The 18,293-nt window shown below is 44.3% G+C and overlaps 1 protein-coding gene across 1 annotated transcript in view; it reads right to left on the bottom strand.

Annotated features, from left to right (window-relative positions):
* ksr2 (kinase suppressor of ras 2) overlaps positions 1-18,293 on the bottom strand; it is a 396,641-nt gene that overhangs the window by 102,474 nt on the left and 275,874 nt on the right. The window contains exons 14-15 of the mRNA XM_088000110.1: positions 17,938-18,004; positions 5,184-5,235 (exon numbers count right to left, since the gene is read on the bottom strand). Of these exons, the coding sequence (XP_087856236.1) occupies positions 5,184-5,235; positions 17,938-18,004 (119 nt within the window). The remainder of the gene's footprint in view (positions 1-5,183; positions 5,236-17,937; positions 18,005-18,293) is intronic.

Genomic DNA, 18,293 nt, shown 5'->3' with positions numbered 1-18,293 from the left:
TTTCGGACCACTTTTAAACCAGCAGAGTTCGGATCCGAACAGGACAAACAGTACAGACTACAGATTCAAACACACCAGCAATGGTTCTCCTTCAAGATCCTCCGCTCCATGCTCGCAGCAACCTCTCTACAGTTAGCCCTGCCACAGCTGAGGGCCACACTCTCTCAGAATTGCAAAGGACCCCTCCTTTACTATATCCTCAGGAGAATTCATACTCTCAACAAACAGTATTTCAACACTGTCTCACCTCCATAACTAGCACTCCTCAAACATTCCAGTAGATTCCCCCGACCTCTGGAACTGCTCGGACGCCATTAGCCATGCGGCTGGTCCAGCTACCATCCCCACAGTGATTGATGACGCCACTTCCGCCCCCATCATAGCCGCTTCCAAAGCCACCTCTGCCCCTCACAATTACTCATGCACCACACGTGACATCACTTCCGCCCCTCACATTATCGCTGATGTCACATGCTCGGTGACTTCCGCCTCCCCAACTGCCGTGTTCGCCACCACTTCCGCCCCCACCAACACCACTCACCTGCATTCTGCTGACATGCCCCCCGCAAATCCCGCTGTCACCATCCCCGCCCCCCAGAACCCTGAGGGGAACACCACCCCTGCTCATGACTCCACCCCCATTCCCCCCACCACTACACCCACTCCAGTTACTGGCTCCACCCCCACTCCCAGCTCCTCACCCACACCAGATCTCAGCTCCCAGCCCTGCCGAGTGTTCATCATCCCTCCAGACCTCTCCCTCACTGAGGACAAACGATCAGTCCTCAGCAAAGGACTCACCTTCATCCCCCTCCGCCCACGCATCAATGAATTTAATACACGCCGTGACGTCGAACACTTCTTCCGCCGCCTCCGCCTCCGAGCTTACTTTCACAATCAGGATTCCTGCCCACCTTCCGAGGACCCCTTCACTCACCTCCAACACACTCCATCCACCTGGACACCCCGTGCTGCCTATTACCCACCCTCGACCTCTTCATTTCCAACTGCTGCCAAGACATTAACCGCCTCAACCTGTCTACTCCCCTCCCCCACTCCAACCTCTCACCCTCACAATGCACAGCCCTCCACTCCCTCTGCTCCAATTCTGACCTCACCATCAAGCCAGTGTATAAAGGGAGTGCAGTGGTAGTCTGGCGCACTGACCTCTACACCGCTGAAGCCAGACACCAACTCGAGGACACCGCCTCCTACCATCCACTCGACCATGAACCCACCCCCTATCACCAAACCATCATCTCCCAGACCATACAGAACCTCATCACCTCAGGATATCTCCTACCCACAGCTCCCAACCTCATAGTCCGGGAACCCCGCACTGCCCGGTTCTACCTCCTTCCCAGGATCCACAAGCCTGACCACCCTGGCCGACCCATTGTCCCAGCATGCTCCTGCCCCATTGAACTCATCTCTACCTACCTCGACACTGTCCTATCCCTCCCTAGTCCAGGAACTCTCCACATACGTTCGAGACACCACCCATGCCCTCCACCACCTCCAAGACTTCCGTTTCCCCAGCCCCCAACGCCTCATCTTCACCATGTATATCCAATCCCTCTACACCTCCATCCGCCATGACCAGGGCCTCCAAGCCCTCGGTTTCTTCCTCTCCCGACATCCCCAACAGTACCCTTCCACCGACACTCTCATTCATTTGGCCGAACTGGTCTTCACCCTTAACAATTTCTCCTTCGAATCCTCCCACTTCCTCCAGACCAAAGGGGTAGCCATGGGCACCCATATGGGCCCCAGCAATGCCTGCCTCTTTGTTGGCTACATAGAACAGTCCATCTTCCGTAGTTACACCAGCACCACTCCCAACCTCTTCCTCCACTACATTGATGACTGCATTGGCGCCACCTCGTGCTCCCGCAAGGAGGTTGAGCAATTCATCAACTTCACACCACATTCCACCCTGACCTTAAATTTACCTGGACAATCTCTGACACCTCCCTCCCCTTCCTGGACTTCTTCATCTCCATTAATGACGACTGACTTGACACCGACATTTTTTACAAACCCACCAACTCCCATAGCTACCTGGATTAGACCTCTTCCCACCATACCTCCTGCAAAATTGCCATCCCGTATTCCCAATTCCCCCGCCTCCGCCATATCTGCTCCCAGGAGGACCAGTTCCACCACAGAACACACCAGATGGCCTCCTTCTTTAGAGACTGCAATTTCCCTTCCCACGTGGTTAAAGATGCCCTCCAACGCATCTCGTCCACATCCCGCACCTCCACCCTCAGACCCCACCCCTCCAACCATAACAAGGACAGGACGCCCCGGTGCTCACCTTCCATCCTACCAACCTTCGCATAAACCAAATCATCTGCCGACATTTCTGCTACCTCCAAACGGACTCCACCACCAGGGATATATTTCCCTCCCCATCCCTTTCTGCCTTCCGCAAAGACCGTTCCCTCCGTGACTACCTGGTCAGGGCCACACCCTCCCGTCCTGGCACCTTCCCCTGCCACCGCAGAAATTGCAAAACCTACCTCCACACCTCCTCCCTCACCTCCATCCATTGCCCTAAAGGAGCCTTCCACATCCATCAAAGTTTTACCTGCACATCCACCAATATCATTTATTGTATCCGGTGCTCCCGATGTTGTCTCCTCTACATTGGGGAGACTGGACACCTCCTAGCAGAGCGCTTTAGGGAACATCTCTGGGATACCCGCACCAATCAACTACACCGCCCTGTGGCCCAACATTTCAACTCTCCCTCCCACCCAGCCGAGGGCATGGAGATCCTGGGCCTCCTTCACCGCCGCTCTATCACCACCCGACGCCTGGAGGAAGAACGCCTCATCTTCCACCTTGGAACACTTCAACCCAAGGCATCAATGTGGACTTCACCAGGTTCCTCATTTTCCTCCCCCACTTCACCCCAGTTTCAAACTTCCAGCTCAGCACTGTCCCCATGACTTGTCCTACCTGCTTATCTTCTTTTCCACCTATCCACTCCACCCTCCTCTCTGACGTATCACCTTCATCCCCACCCCCACTCACCTATTGTACTCTATGCTATTTTCTCCCCACCCCCACCCTCCTCTCCTTTATCTCTCCACCCTTCAGACACTCTGCCTGTATTCCTGATGAAGGGCTTTTGCCCGAAACATCGATTTTCCTGCTCCTCGGATGCTGCCTGAACTGCTGTGCTTTTCCAGCACCACTCTAATCCAGAATCTGGTTTCCAGCATCTGCAGTCTTTGTTTTTACCTAGTTGATGAGTACCCACTTTCACCTAGTTGCACTTGTGGACAAGCTCCCAGCATAACTGAATGGTGGCTTATTTAGGAATCTCTTTATTGTCTGCTGCTTGCATCCTGCTCTGTCAGTTTGTGTTGCACGCCAAAGGGAAGTCACATCCTACTTTCATCCTCAGTAGCAGCACTTCCCCATTAATAGCTAAATCCATCCCCATGTGGCGCACAGTAAAAACTATTTCAAAATTGATACAATTCCCAGTTTTATCTCCCCAGGTGTTGCAAGGTGTGAAGAAATAAAAATATGAATGAATACTCAGGAAACTTGTCCTTATTTCATTAGAGCAATGCAAAATATGAAATGCTGCAAAATTATTTTTTTACTTATGAAAAGTTGGGACAGAACAAATTGAAAAATGGTAGTTGAGGATCAAAAGGCGAGGGGGTAGAAGGTACAAAATTATCTATAATAGACTTTAAAAATATGATGAATGTTTTCATTTAAAGATTTGTAGAAATCATTTTGAAACTTGCTACTGGTTGAGGCAGTAACTGACAGTATTCAAGGTCATTTGGTCAGATGGATAAAGAAAAAGGGACTGTGCCAATAAAATGCAAATAAAAAAGCATGGTATAATTTTTTCTGAAAGTTAATTGTGAAGTGAGACAGGAAATGATGCATGTGCTTCATGATGACGCCAGTTAGTTTCCATTTCTTTCTGAAAGCATTGATTTCTGCTGAAATACACTGTTCCCACAGTGATGGCAGCCCTCCAGTATTGCCTCTGAGTGTAATTCAAATGTGAGCACCATAAGAATGAGACAGTAAGTACTAGCAGAAAACCTAATTGTGAGGGGGTGGGAAAAGATGATCATAGCCAAACCTGATGGTATTCTCATCCAGTAGAGTGTGCATGTTTCCACAAGTTTCACAGGATTGTTAATTTTCTTTTCCAATAAATAGAATAAGAATTTATGACATAGTTCTGAATATTCTAATTCAAATACAAAGATTTCATCTCTCATTTGACTTACAGGCCTATATTTGTGAAAGGACAAAATAGGCAGTCATTCCTTTTTCTAATCTATCATTACTGATCTTGGTCAAACTGTTGGTTACAGGTACAGAACTTGCAATGGTTCAGTGCACTGTACCTTACACAGAGATTCGAACTGTGGGAGAAAGGCTTCTTGGTACTACAAAATTTATAACACTACATCATTTTAAATGGGACTGAGAATAAGGTACCACCAAAAAAATGGCTTAGGCTGAAGCACCAGTGGCCAATGAACGAAGGGCATGCCTTTGGGCACAGCACATATGATTGACTGAATAGATGAATGAATGAACGGACAAATGAATATCAGGTAGAGGGTTTAACAGGAGGACAGTTATACCTGTTAACTTGTGCTCACGTTCAAAACATGAAATTATTCCCCACTATGACTAATTGTACTTCTCCGATAATGTATCACAGTTGAGATGAACTACGGAGCTAATATAGTGTAAGTCAAGTTCTAGAATTGGGACCTGACTTATCATGTATGGGTTTGTTTCACGCTTGATTCATTTATTAATTAAATAACTGAGGAAGCAGGTTAGTACAGAAATTTTAATTTAATGTAACATAGCCAGAGTATGTTTATACAAGAACAAAATTTAATTTCCTTTCTATCAACATTTAAACAATCCAGCCTAGAATCTACATTTGTTTCTTTCAGTCACAAGAATTAAAATAAATCACTTGATGCTGGGGTTACTTTATTGTTGATCAGCAAAACCAGGCTTAGCTTCCTAAATTTATTAAGTCTATTGGCACTTACTCTTAAATTAAATCTCTTATAAATTGACTTATTCTTCAGTTGTGCAGCTGCTTAAGTTTAATTGATAAAGACATTAGCTTCAGGATGTCAGTAAATAAAGCTTTATCATTTTCAACCTACCTCTGAAATGGGTTCATTCACTTCCACTCGAAGTGAGGGAGTTCCTTCATTTCTGTAACAAAAACAGACCATTATGTTTTACAGTAGCTAGTAGTTTAAATATAATTCATGCAAACAAAAATATTCAAACAGCATGTAGCATTCTCAATACGGGACATCGATTATGTTTAGAAATTGTTACCCCTGTAAAAACCTTTCAAGACAGGCATACTTCATTCATTTTTAACTCATTGATAATCATAAATGAAAACTTCCAAGATTTAATGAGTCATGATAATAAACCGATAACAGACTTAGCTTGTTGCAAAGATTGGAACCAGAGCCAGGTGGATCTCATTGACTATGAGATCCTTTATTGGGGTTGTTAACCTGGGACAATCAGGAACACCCTGGCTGACAGATATAAACAGGAGATTCAGAAGCCTCCTCAGGTTAGAGCATTGACTCTGTATTGGCTGGTGTTTTTTTTGGAGAGGTAAACCTGAACTGGCTGAATTATTTAGCCAGTTTCTTAACTGGTATTCTTTTTAGTGAGGACTGATTGTGTGCATCAGGAGTTTAACAATATGTTTCAGGTGTAACTCAGTTCTCATTAGGGGGTTGTTGTTTCACTGGTTGGCTACAGCCTGTGTGTTACGCTCTCCTCTTTCTGAGAAAAGGACAATGTTAATTTATGGTAGGGCTTAGCCCTTGGACTGTAGTTTTCTTTGTTTTTTTTTGTATGTGTCTTCACTTTCTATTGGTGTTTTGGACTGAGTCCTGTGGAAGACATGCATTTTACCAAAGGAGCTGTTCCTGTGGGGAGGCCTAGCCCTGGACTGGGCCTCTGAAGATTGAACACCTGTATGTGTGCTGGGAGGTGAGCAGTTGCTGTATCCTGGAGTTTGGGAGAAGACCTTTCCTTCAGGAGTGGACCAAACCCCTGTGAGTTAACTGCACCTGTACTATGTACTGTGTTCTTGTGAGTGGGCCTGGCTCTCCAAGGCTGGACCAGGACTCTGTTGAGACTGAACATCTGTGCTATGGGGTGTGCATTTGCTGCCTCCAGGAGTGGACTCTGCCCTTGATTGTGGACTGTTTTTTAACAACGGATTCTGCAGTTTGGAGCGGCCTCTAATTCTGACATTGCACATTGTATACTGGAGTGGACTCTTCCTGGAAATGGATTCCATATCTTGAAGACTGTATAAATTTGGACTGTGTACCAGAAGGGAGTTTTTTTTTGGGTAACTAACTGTATTGTGGTGTTTCCTGGGTCTATCACCCGCACTGTCTTGCATGTCCCTGGGTCTGGCAGGCCTTGCTGTGAGCTGGGAGGCTCATGGGTTGTCCTGAAAGCTGTCACCCCGAGAGCCGGAGGGTGGGTAGGCCATGCTGTGAATCTGAAGGTTGGTAGGCTGTCCTAAAAGCCGGAGGGTGGGTAGGTCACCCTGATGCCAGTCACCCCGAGAGCTAGATGGTGGGTAGGCTGTTCTGAGCACTGTCGTCCCGATAAGGGGTAATCGGGACGGGCTGTCCTAGAGGTGGTCGAAAGGTGTCAGAGCAGCCGAGAGCCAGAAGGCAGGTAGGGGTGGGCTGAGATCCGGAAGGCTTGTGGGCTACCCTACACGCTGTCGTCCCAGGGAAGGGGACGGGCTGTCCTAGAGGTGGCTGAAAGGTGTGCCAGGATAGCCCACTGGTCGGAGATGCAACGAGGTGGGTGAGAGCCCAATGGTACCTAGGGGCAGACCGAGAGCCAGAAGGCGGGTAGCCGTCCTCGGCGCTGTCACCCCGGGCAGGTACCGGGGCGGGCTGCCCCAGAGGTGGTCGAAAGGTGCTGAGGGTGGTTAGTGAAGCCGGAAGGTGGGTAGGCCGTCCTGACTGCTGTCACCCTGGGCGGGTACCGGGGCGGGCTGTCCTAGAGGTGGTCGAAAGGTGTGTCAGGGCGGACCGAGAACTGGAAGGGGCATGGGGTGGACCGAGAACCAGAAGGTGGGTAGGGGCGGGCTGCCTTAGAGCGGTCGGAAGGTGGGAGGGGCGGGGGCTTGCTGGGTCTGTATTGTCTGCACTTTTGTATGTAATGGTATTGTCTAATGTATAAATGTCATTGTCACTGTCTTGTCACACGTGGAACTGGGATTTGAGGTTTGTCCTCCTCTCCCTGTAAAATGGTTGAACGGTAGGGTTCGGGGCCTAGCTTTGCTGCTCCCCTCCCTTGTAAAACTGCTGTCTTTTGTGTACAGCTGTCAATGTTTTTTGTAAACTGTTTTGTAACTTGTTTAATAAAATAAAAAAAAATAAGCAGGAAAAAAAAATATAAACAGGAGATTCAGAAGCCTCCTCAGGTTAGAGCATTGACTCTGTATTGGCTGGTGTTTTTTTTGGAGAGGTAAACCTGAACTGGCTGAATTATTTAGCCAGTTTCTTAACTGGCATTCTTTTTAGTGAGGACTGATTGTGTGCATCAGGAGTTTAACAATGTTTCAGGTGTAACTCAGTTCTCATTAGGGGATTGTTGTTTCACTGGCTGGTTACAGCCTATGTGTTACACTTTTTTTACCTTTTTTGAGAAAAGGACAATGTTAATTTTGTGGTAGGATTTGGTCCTTGGACTCTAGTTTCCTTTGTTTCTTGTGTTTTTTTTGGTGTTTGGACTGAGCCCTTGTGGAAGTCTTACATTTCACCAGAGGAGCTGTTCCTGTGGGGAGGCCTAGCCCTTGGACTGGGCCTCTGAAGATTGAACACCTGTGTGCTGGGAGGTGAGCACTTGCTGTATCCTGGAGTTTGGGTGAAGACCTTTCCTTCAGGAGTGGACCAAACCCCTGTGAGTTAACTGCACCTGTACAATGTTCCTGTGAGTGGGCCTGGTTTTCCAAGGCTGGGCCAGGACCCCATGGAGACTGAACACTTGTGTGCTGTGGGGTGTGCATTTGCTGCCTTCAGGAATGGACTCCATTTTGGATAATGCACTCAAACTGGAGTGGACTCCATTTCTGGGAATGCACTCTATATTTTGAAGACTCTATATATTTGGACAGTGTACCATTTGTTGGTAATTAACTGTCATATGGTTTGGGGTTATCACCCACACTGTCTTGTGTCCCTAGGTCTGGCAGGTCTTAATGTGAGCTGGGAGGCTCATGGTCATCCTGAAAGCTGCCACCCTGAGAGCCAGAGGGTGGATCGGCCATCCTGTGAACCTGAAGGTTGGTAGACTATCCTGAGAGCTGAGGGGGGAAATGGGGTTGGCTGCCCTGATGCCAGTTGCCCTGAGAGCCTGATGGTGGGTAGGTCATTGAGTGCTGCTGCCCTGAGAAGGGGTGATTGGGACGGGCTGTCCTAGAGGTGGTTAAAAGGTGTCAAAGCAGCTGAGAGCCAGAAGGCGCGTAGGGGTAGGATGAGCTCCAGAAGGCTTGTGGGCTACCCTACATGCTGCCTCTCCTGGGAAGGGGATGGGCTGTCCTACAGGTGGTCAGAAGGTGTCTGGGTGGACCGAGAACTGGAAGGGGCATGGGGTGGACCGAGAGCCGGAAGGCACGTAGGGGCAGGCTGCCTGAGTGGTCGGAAAGTGGGAGGGATGGGGGCTTGCTGGGTCTGTATTGTCTGCACTTGTTATGTAACAGGATTGTCTTGTGTATCAATGTCATTGTTGCTGTCTTTTTATATTTGAAACTGGGCTTTGTGGTTTGTCCTCCATTACCTGTAAACTGGTTGATCGGTAGGGTTTGGGGCCTGGCTTTGCTGCTCCTCTCCCTTGTAAAATTGTTGTATACAGCTGTAAGTGTTTTTCTGTAAACTCTCCTCTAATTTAAAAAAATAAACAGGAGATTCAGGAGGTCTCCTCAGTTTAGCAACTGGCTCTGAGCTGGCTGGTCAGAATCTATATACTGTGCACTGCAAATAAAGGGTGATTTGGTGATGGGATACTGGCCTCTGCACTAATTTCAATGTTGATGAAAGAAAACAGTAAATGCCTGAAGAAAACTTGTTTGTAACAGTTGTCTGAGTTGGAGTAAGCAGTTCTGGCAAACAATGCCTTTATTTAGAAAGTTTGACTCATTGGATCCTGCTTTCAAAGACTGGTCCTGTATATGGAAAGAATGTAATCATTTCTGCACAAATGATATGGGGGCAGATAAAAATGAGTAATCCTTCTGACTGTTTGTGGACCTGCAGCATTTTCAGTTATTAGAAGTTTAATGTTTCCTGAGGCACCAGATACTTGAATCTTTCAAAAGTTGACTGATTTAAGGAATACTATTATGACCCAAACCACTCAGTTTTATTTGACTGTTGAAGAACCAGGGGAATCCATAATCAGGATTTTTGAAGCGGTTAAGATGACTGGCAGAAGCATGTGATTCTGGGTTAACCCTGAATGAGATCCTCTTGGTCTTGGTTCCAATCACTACATCCCTCTTCTCTAATAAATCTGGGAATATAGGCCTGTTCTTTCTCGTAGTTTCTCCTGGGATTTTTTAACCTAGGTCCTGCTCCTTGTCAAAATTATTGGACCATCCTTCCCCTAACTACAGGGTTAGTTCCAGCAGAGGTGCAGAGTTGGGGAGAAGACTCCACACCTCGTTACCCCTGATATTCCTGGGGTGGTAGGGTGAAATGGCAGCAGGCAATGCCAATGCTGGCTACATTGTGCCTCTAAGTGAGAGGCAGTTTACTTCATAGTTTGCCAGAACCAGAGGGCCTGGAAAAAGTACCAGGAGAGGCTAATGCAAGGTCAGGTCCCCTGATATATGAAAATGGAGTAGGTGATATAGTCCAGAACAAACAAGTAGAACACATGAAAGCTGCTACTGTACAAATGGGACAGGAGCAAAACATGCCTGGCCCCTCAATAGCCAGAAAGGCTGTCAGAAACCATGGGATATAATGATTGGAGCCTTGGCCAGGTGGATTTCATTGACTGGGATCCTTCATTGGGTTGTTAACCTGGGCCAATCAGGGAGCCCTGAAAACTGATAGGAAAAGAGATTCAGAAGGTCTCCTCAGCCAAGGGACTGGCTTTGAGCTGGCTAGTCTGAGCTGGCTAGTCCGAGCCAATGTTCTGCACACATGGAAATAAAGGGTGACTTGATAAAGGAATAACAGCCTCTGCAGTTATTTCACTTGTAAAGGTATGGGGAATGGAAAGTCAATCATTTAAGAGGAAAGTCACATCCTGCAAATTTTGTCTTGGGTGAAAGGGTTCTCAAAAGGTTAACTGCAGTGGGTAAATGGGCCAAGTTGTCTGAACTATGATAAACAGTTATTGCCTCTTTTGGTACCATACAATGTTGATGCTTGTTTGGTTTGTCCCACTTAGTATGACCCATTGGTGTTAGTTTATCACCAAGTACTGCCAACATAACTGTCTAACTCTGCTGTCACTACCAGCAGCAACAACATTAAATTGCAGGCATGAAATGACAACAGTTCTGTGATTCAGAAAGTGCATGAGGCAGGTCAATCTTATGGCTGACTATGCTTTTGTCTGTCTCCTGACTTGGGGATGTCTGTAACCTATTGACATTTCACTCCAGCAAGATTACCAATCTTCCAGAAGAACACTGGAAACGTCTAATGAAAAATTGTATTCATGGACACTGCTTCCACCTCCCCTTGAAGATTTGAGGGCACAAAAATAAAATGCTTTCCCTTATTTCCTTTCAGCATTTCAAATTTATTAATTCTAACATAATTAGAGAGGGGAAAAAAACAGGATGATTACTGAGTGTAGAATCACTCAATTGAGCCAGGGAAAGTCTGTTCATTTCTAAAGTGACATGTAAAGATGTTGTGCTGTGTGGATTTTAAAAAATTATTCTTTCATGAATGTAGATAGTGTGATACAGTATTTACTTTTCCTTAAGATTAGAATTTTACAGACATGGGTCCTGTGGTCCAACAGGACATTGCTAGTGTTCCACACTATCTCCTCTTACATTTCTTCTTTTTAGCCCAAGCAATATATCCTTGCTTTCTACTGCAGTGCTTAACTAAATTCTGTACCAATATACAAATGTTAATTGAAAAAGAATGAATTAATTAGATAAGTTTCTCCTTTAATTCCTGAATAGATGAACAGTGGAAGTCCATTATAACACTTCATTATATTGTGATCTGTCTCATGGCTCTCAAAAGACATAAATCTTCCTTTTTGTTCAAAAATAGAAACAGGGTTTTCTCAAGGGTGTAAGAATCAGGGGCAGGAGTAGGCAATTTGGCCCCTCAGCTTTCTCCTTTCTTATTAACATGGTCCAGCTGTACTGCAGTTGCTTTTTTGGTCTCCAATCCACCCTATAATGGACTTTCACTGATTAACTATTGCATTATATTTGATATCTTTGGATTCTTCCCAAGTATGAATATCTTACTGATGTACACCTCTTCAAATTCCTCCATAATGTTAACAGAACTCTGTAAGGTCACCACTCAGTCTTTTTAGGGAAAAGAATGCTAGCCAGTATAGTCTTTCCTTATATTTTCTCAGTGCTTGTACCATCCTTGCAAATTATTTTGCAAAATACTGTTTATGGCATCTTGTGACCTTAAAGGAATAAAGTAATGAATACATCCAAGTCAATCACTGATCAGATCTGCTTTATTTTATTATGGAAGCTTTTTCTATATACAGGGAATTATTGGCTTTTATTTGGATGATTTAAACAAAATGCCATTTAGAAATTTCAATGCAATGATGTAGCACTCAAGTCTGGATGTGTCTTAATACTGTATAATTACACAATCTACAGCATGTAAGCAAGCAATTAAACCATCTGGTTTTAGCTGCTTTCCACCACTTTCCTATCCTGACCCTTTTCCTTTCATTTTCTACAGCAATGTATGATTCACGGTAATCCCTAATCTAACTGCTTCTATCAATTTTAGCATTCTCATCTGTGCAAATAAATTATTCCTAAACTTTGTTTGGTCAGTGAATAGCTCGTATTTAATGTTCCATTGTCCTGTATCTGGTGGTGACTGCTGTTGTCATAGTAACTGTTGTTGCTGATCCATTCTCCTTGTTGGAGAACAGTGGATCTCTGGGATTGATTGTCAATCTGGACTCTGTGTGCAGTTAGTGACATCACATCTTCCTCATCAGCTGTCAGTGTGAAAGAGTAACATCTTTTTGTCAGCCGTTGCACTGATCTAGCTGGTCATTCACATTCACCATGTACATTTGAGGTACTCTACACAGGCCTCAAGTTAACACATGGAGTGACTTAGTGACAGAATTACACATTTGTAGTCTGACTGGTTCCTGCTCAGCTCTGATGCTGATTTTGACAGCTTTATAAAAGAGAAATTTGGCTACTTGTCATTTCACTTTGATTTTGTCACATTCCTGTTCCTACTACTACTGGTTTGACTATTTTTTCTCTATTAATTGGAAGGGTAGTTCAGGTACAGAGAAAATTAGACATTAGATTAGATCATTTTTCATACTTTCAAAAGGCTTGTTACTCCACTCGAGTTATCTCAAACATGCTTATGTTGGATTGGCTTGATATTTTTGATACCTTTGACAACTTTCACTACCGTCTCAGTCTTTCCACTTGACTGAGGGTTATGTGGAGGTGATGAGGATGAATTTCCCAAATATTTATAAGTGCCTGAGTTATTTGCATGTGAACTGAGGGCCAGTATTACTCATCACCATGCTATAATAACAGACAAACACTTTTTTTGTAATCTACAATCTCGCTGGTTATTGGTGTCAGCTGATCCAACTCCCAATAGTTAGAATAGTTGACAGTGACAAAAATAATTTTCAGTGAGAATGAAAAGATCTAATCTAAGTTTCACCCATTATCTATCTGGGATATCTTGAGTCATGAGTGGTTCTTTAGCTTGGTATTCATTCCAAGCACTGCATTGGTTGTGGTTTAAATCTCATTTTTTCATAGCTTGCCAGGAGAGGACTTCACTTGCCTCCCTTTAGACTAGAGTCAGTTTCTTGATTGGCTTGTATAAATGTGCTCTAACACCTCTTTTCTCACTTTCTTATACAAGACTCATTTTGGACTTTGGCTTTTCTACATGTTCAATACACTCAGGGTAGAAAAATGCCCTCCTTAACTAGTCTGCCATATGTAACGATGACTCTTCACCCCTCTAAAATGGCCTGTCAAGTCATTCAGTTGTACCAACAACTAGGAAGGAAGAACAGAAACTGGATGGACTATCTGAAATTGACTAAGGCATCTGAAATGCAGCCCTGTCAACCCTGCAAAGTCCTCTATTATTTATCTGGAAGCAAAATTGGGAGATGTCTCTCTGACAGCAACAGTCTGATATAATGGTGTTCACCAAATCCTACTTCACACAAGATCAGACATCAGCATCTTCATTCTGATCATAACCCTTCCCACCAGCAGATGTGGCACCATAGCACAGGTGGGAGGGAGCTACCCTGGGAATCCTCAATTTTGATCCTGGTCCTAATGAAATCTCATTGCACCAGGTCAAACATGGGCAAAGATCTTCCTGTTACTGACCATGTCTTGTTCACCATCACCAGCCCCCCCCCCCCCCCTCCCCCCCAGCTCTTCACTCCGTTATACTGGATTCATAATGAAAACCCTGTTTCTCTTTCCACAGATGTGGAATTTTTCCAGCATTTTCTGTGCTTGTTAAATTTCTGCTCGCTGTAGTATTTTGCTTTTATTTTAGTAGCTAAGATTGGTTTGCGACTTTGCAAGAAAACGACAGCAGCGCTAAGGAGTTCTAAGGATTCCACATGCATGGTCCAGATCATTGAATGCATCATTAGTTGACATCCTCCATCCACCAAACCACCAACTTTTCATGCTGATGAATATATCACATTCTCCTATTCAATTCATATCAGTCCCTGACATTAGACAATAGACAATAGGTGCAGGAGTAGGCCATTCAGCCCTTCAAGCCTGCACCGCCATTCAACATGATCATGGCTGATCATTCCTAATCAGTATCCTGTTCCTGCGTTATCTCCATAACCCTTGATTCCACTATCTTTGAGAGCTCTATCCAACTCTTTCTTAAATGAATCCAGAGACTGGGCCTCCACTGCCCTCTGGGGCAGAGCATTCCACACAGCCACCACTCTCTGGGTGAAGAAGTTTCTCCTCATCTCTGTCCTAAATGGTCTACCCTGTATTTTTAAGCTGTGTCCTCTGGTTCGGCACTCACCCATCAGTGGAAACGTTTCCTACTGCCAGAGTGTCCAATCCTTTCATAATCTTATACGTCTCAATCAGATCCCCTCTCAATCTTCGAAACTCAAGGGTACACAAGCCCAGTCGCTTCAGTCTTTCAGTGTAAGGTAATCCTGCCATTCCAGGAATTGACCTCGTGAACCTACGCTGCACTCCCTCAATAGCCAGAATGTCCTTTCTCAAATTTGGAGACCAGAACTGCACACAGCACTCCAGGTGTGGTCTCACCAGGGCCCTGTACAGCTGCAGAAGCACCTCTTTGCTTCTATACTGAATTCCTCTTGTTATGAAGGCCAGCATGTTATTAGCCGCCTTCACTACCTGCTGTACCTGCATGCTTGCCTTCATTGACTGGTGTACAAGAACACCCAGATCTCTCTGTACTGCCCCTTTACATAAATTGATTCCATTGAGGTAGTCTGCCTTCCTGTTCTTGCTACCAAAGTGGATAACCATACATTTATCCACATTAAACTGCATCTGCCCACTCACCTAACTTGTCCAGGTCACCCTGTAATCTCCTAACATCCTCATCACATTTCACCCTGCCACCCAGCTTTGTATCATCAGCAAATTTGCTAATGTTATTGCTGATATCATCTTCTATATCATTAACATATATTGTAAAAAGCTGCGGTCCCAGCACGGATCCCTGCGATACCCCACTGGTCACTGCCTGCCATTCCGAAATGGAGCCGCAACCAATTTTCAATCCAATCTGGTATTTTGCCCCCAATACCATGCGCCCTAATTTTACTCACTAACCTCCTGTGTGGGACTTTATCAAAACCTTTCTGGAAGTCCAGGTACACTACATCTTCTGGATTTCCCTCATCCAACTTCAGAGTTACATCCTCAAAATTCAAGAAGATTAGTCAAGCATGATTTCCCCTTTACAAATCCATGCTGACTCTGTCCTATCCTGTTACTACTATCCAGATGTGCAGTAATTTCACCCTTTATAATAGACTCCAGCATCTTTCCCACCACTGAGGTCAGACTAACTGGTCTATAATTTCCTGCTTTCTCTTGCCCACCTTTCTTAAAAAGTGGTACAACATTAGCCACCCTCCAATCCTCAGGAACCGACCCCAAATCGATTGAACTCCAGAAAATAATCACCAACGCATCCACGATTTCCCGAGCCACCTCCTTCAGTACCCTGGGATGCAGACCATCAAGCCCCAGAGACTTATCAACCTTCAGACCTAACAGTCTCTCCAACACCAAATCCTGGCAAATATATGAATTCCCTTAAGTTCAGGTCCTTCAGCCACTGTTACCTCGGAGATTGCTTGTGTCTTCCCCAGTGAACACAGATCTGAAGTACCCATTTAATTCCTCTGCCATTTCTTTGTTCCTAGTAATATATTCCCCTGTTTCTGTCTTCAAGGGCCCAACTTTTGTCCTAACTATTTTTTTGCCTTGCACATACTGAAAAAAGCTTTTACTATCCTCAATATTCTTGGCCAGTTTACCTTCGTACCTCATTTTTCCTCTGTGTATTTCCTTCTTAATAATCCTCTGTTGCTCTTTAAAAGCTTCCCAGTCCTCAGTTTTCCCACTTAGCTATGTTATACTTTTTCTCTTTTAACTTTATAGGGGACCTATCTAATATTCAGATACACCGGATCCTCCTCCTCATTTCGATGTCAGAGTCAGAGTTCCCAATGCTTCCTTATACCATATATACCATCCAGCTGTGGCAGGCACATCACCTGAACACAGTTCTATGCTATTACTGATATTCTATCCTGTCAAATCAAATTTTCTCACTTAGAACATTGCAGACTGCAATATGATTGTGCCTTATATAGTTTCTCAAGTCAGTGTCACATTGCTATTTGGTATGCTGAGCAAGTGGCCTGACTATGGACCTCTTGTTTGCCACCCCATACTACTTCCCTTTCACCACCCTGACACTTTCCCATTTCCTGCTTTCAGAAACCCAAGAACTGTCAGCTGCTTAGCCAAAGTACAAATAAGGGGAGGTGAGCAAGCAACAAGACTAAGTGGCTCCAAACCTCTATCTGATTATGGCAATCACCAGCTCTGATACTGGCAGTTTTGTACCTATAAGGCAAGAATCAAGTTGGAATCATTCATGATCAAGGGGTTCCACTAGTTGCAAGCAGGCCAGAGGGGAAGAACTACCCGTGTGCCAGTTTATTGCAGGGTGAGGTTGCGGATGAATTCTAGAACAGGGTACTAAGATGAGGATCTCAATTGAGCAACATCTTGTGGAATGCTGATGAATATACATAGCAAAATAGTAGGTGCATTAACACACTTGCCAGACAGGAGCAGAGAGGAGTCCAGCTCAAGGAGGAATCATGAAGAGCTTGTGTTCTCTGCATCCTCTACTTCATCTTCAGTCCTGCTGCTGACACAGAGACACTTCATTGACAAACACCTCTACCTAGCCTAACTATTGTACCCTTTGTGTGCACAGGTCATCAGATCATCTGTCTTTCCTCAGAGGATGCAGCAACAGTCCTTGCAAAATCCACCAGATTCAACAGCTGCTTCAAGAACACTTTTAATATACTTAAAGGGACACAGTAACAGCGTAAGTTATATTTGCAAGTTGGGTATGTGGTCCCTTAAATAATACTAGTTCTAACACCCTCTTACAGCTGAAAGCATTTACTTTGGGTGACAAGTGAAGACACAGGCTTTGTGGTCAAAGTTAGTAAGTAGAGCATCCAGTCAGCTAGGAGGACTATATGATGTCATAACAACACAAACTCAGTGTCTGGCATACACATGGGACACTAGTAGAAACATTCTCACAGCATGTGGGGATAACAGCAATAACAGATGAAGGTAGAGTGCACTTCACCAGAGGACCTCCAGTTTCCAACACACCACCTCTAGCATACCACAGATCAGAAGTTCACATTCTTCATTTTTTTTTTGAAGTGTTTCAAAAGTTGTGTTTTATTTGATTGTCCTGACCAATGTCAGAAAGACCAAGGGAAATATGAACATTTAACTGCAGATGTTTAGAAGTAGCAAATAAATGAGGATACTGCATGATGACAACTAACTTGATCAATACTTTGGTTTTACTGAAGTGTATTAATTGTGTATATTAAGACATCACTGATGCCATTTCTGTTAAATCAGTGTGCGTGCGTGTGTGTGTGTGTATATACAGGAACTGTTATGAAGTAGGCTTATAAAGTTAATCTGACTTAGGTCAGGTAAGGTATTGAGAAGTTTATCCCTTTCTGCTGAGCAGGCAATTCTGAGATACCATGGACTAAGCCCAGTGCTGATAGGTCCCATAATTACATAGGAAGGTGAAAATAAAAAAAAAAGCCTCTTTCCAAATCTATAGCCACATTTGAAAGCACGGGCTTTCACTATAAGCCTTGGCGATAGTGTCATGATGGCTGAAAACCCCTTGTATTAGAAATTACTCATGTGAGTACATCTTCTCTCATACTGTGGTGCTATTATAAGCATAGCAAGATAGTACCATACCATTCTACATTCAATATTGCTGTAGACTATGTAAATGCTCAATATTACAAAGCTTATTCAAATTAGTCAGTATCAAAATCTCTTACATGGGATCTGAATTGACAGGATGGAGAATAACTTGTGGAGTTCGGCTTTGTACCTCAGGTGTGACATCTAGGAAGAAGATATTAAGTTTAAGGAAGAGAAAAATTACCAGCTGACAATTAAAAGAAAGCAATCATAAATTTAACATCAAATAAAGAATACCAACTCTCTGAAGAACCTCAAAGCAAGCATGTGGCACTTGTTAAAAGGTGCTACCTTAATCTAGGGGAAATCAAATAAAAACTATGCATTTATTCATGTGACCTAGTCAAATATTTATCAAAGGATCTTGCAGTTATAGCAATGACAGACACCGTTTAATTCATTAAAGCATTTCAAGTGTCAATAATTAAAGGGA

The sequence above is a fragment of the Chiloscyllium plagiosum genome, unplaced genomic scaffold, assembly GCF_037043375.1.
Source record: "Chiloscyllium plagiosum isolate Xiang-an unplaced genomic scaffold, Cpla_swu_hap1 HiC_scaffold_24, whole genome shotgun sequence".
NCBI lineage: Eukaryota > Metazoa > Chordata > Chondrichthyes > Orectolobiformes > Hemiscylliidae > Chiloscyllium > Chiloscyllium plagiosum.
The sequence above is the reverse complement of the archived record's forward strand: the minus strand, read 5'-3'. Positions and strand labels throughout refer to the sequence as shown.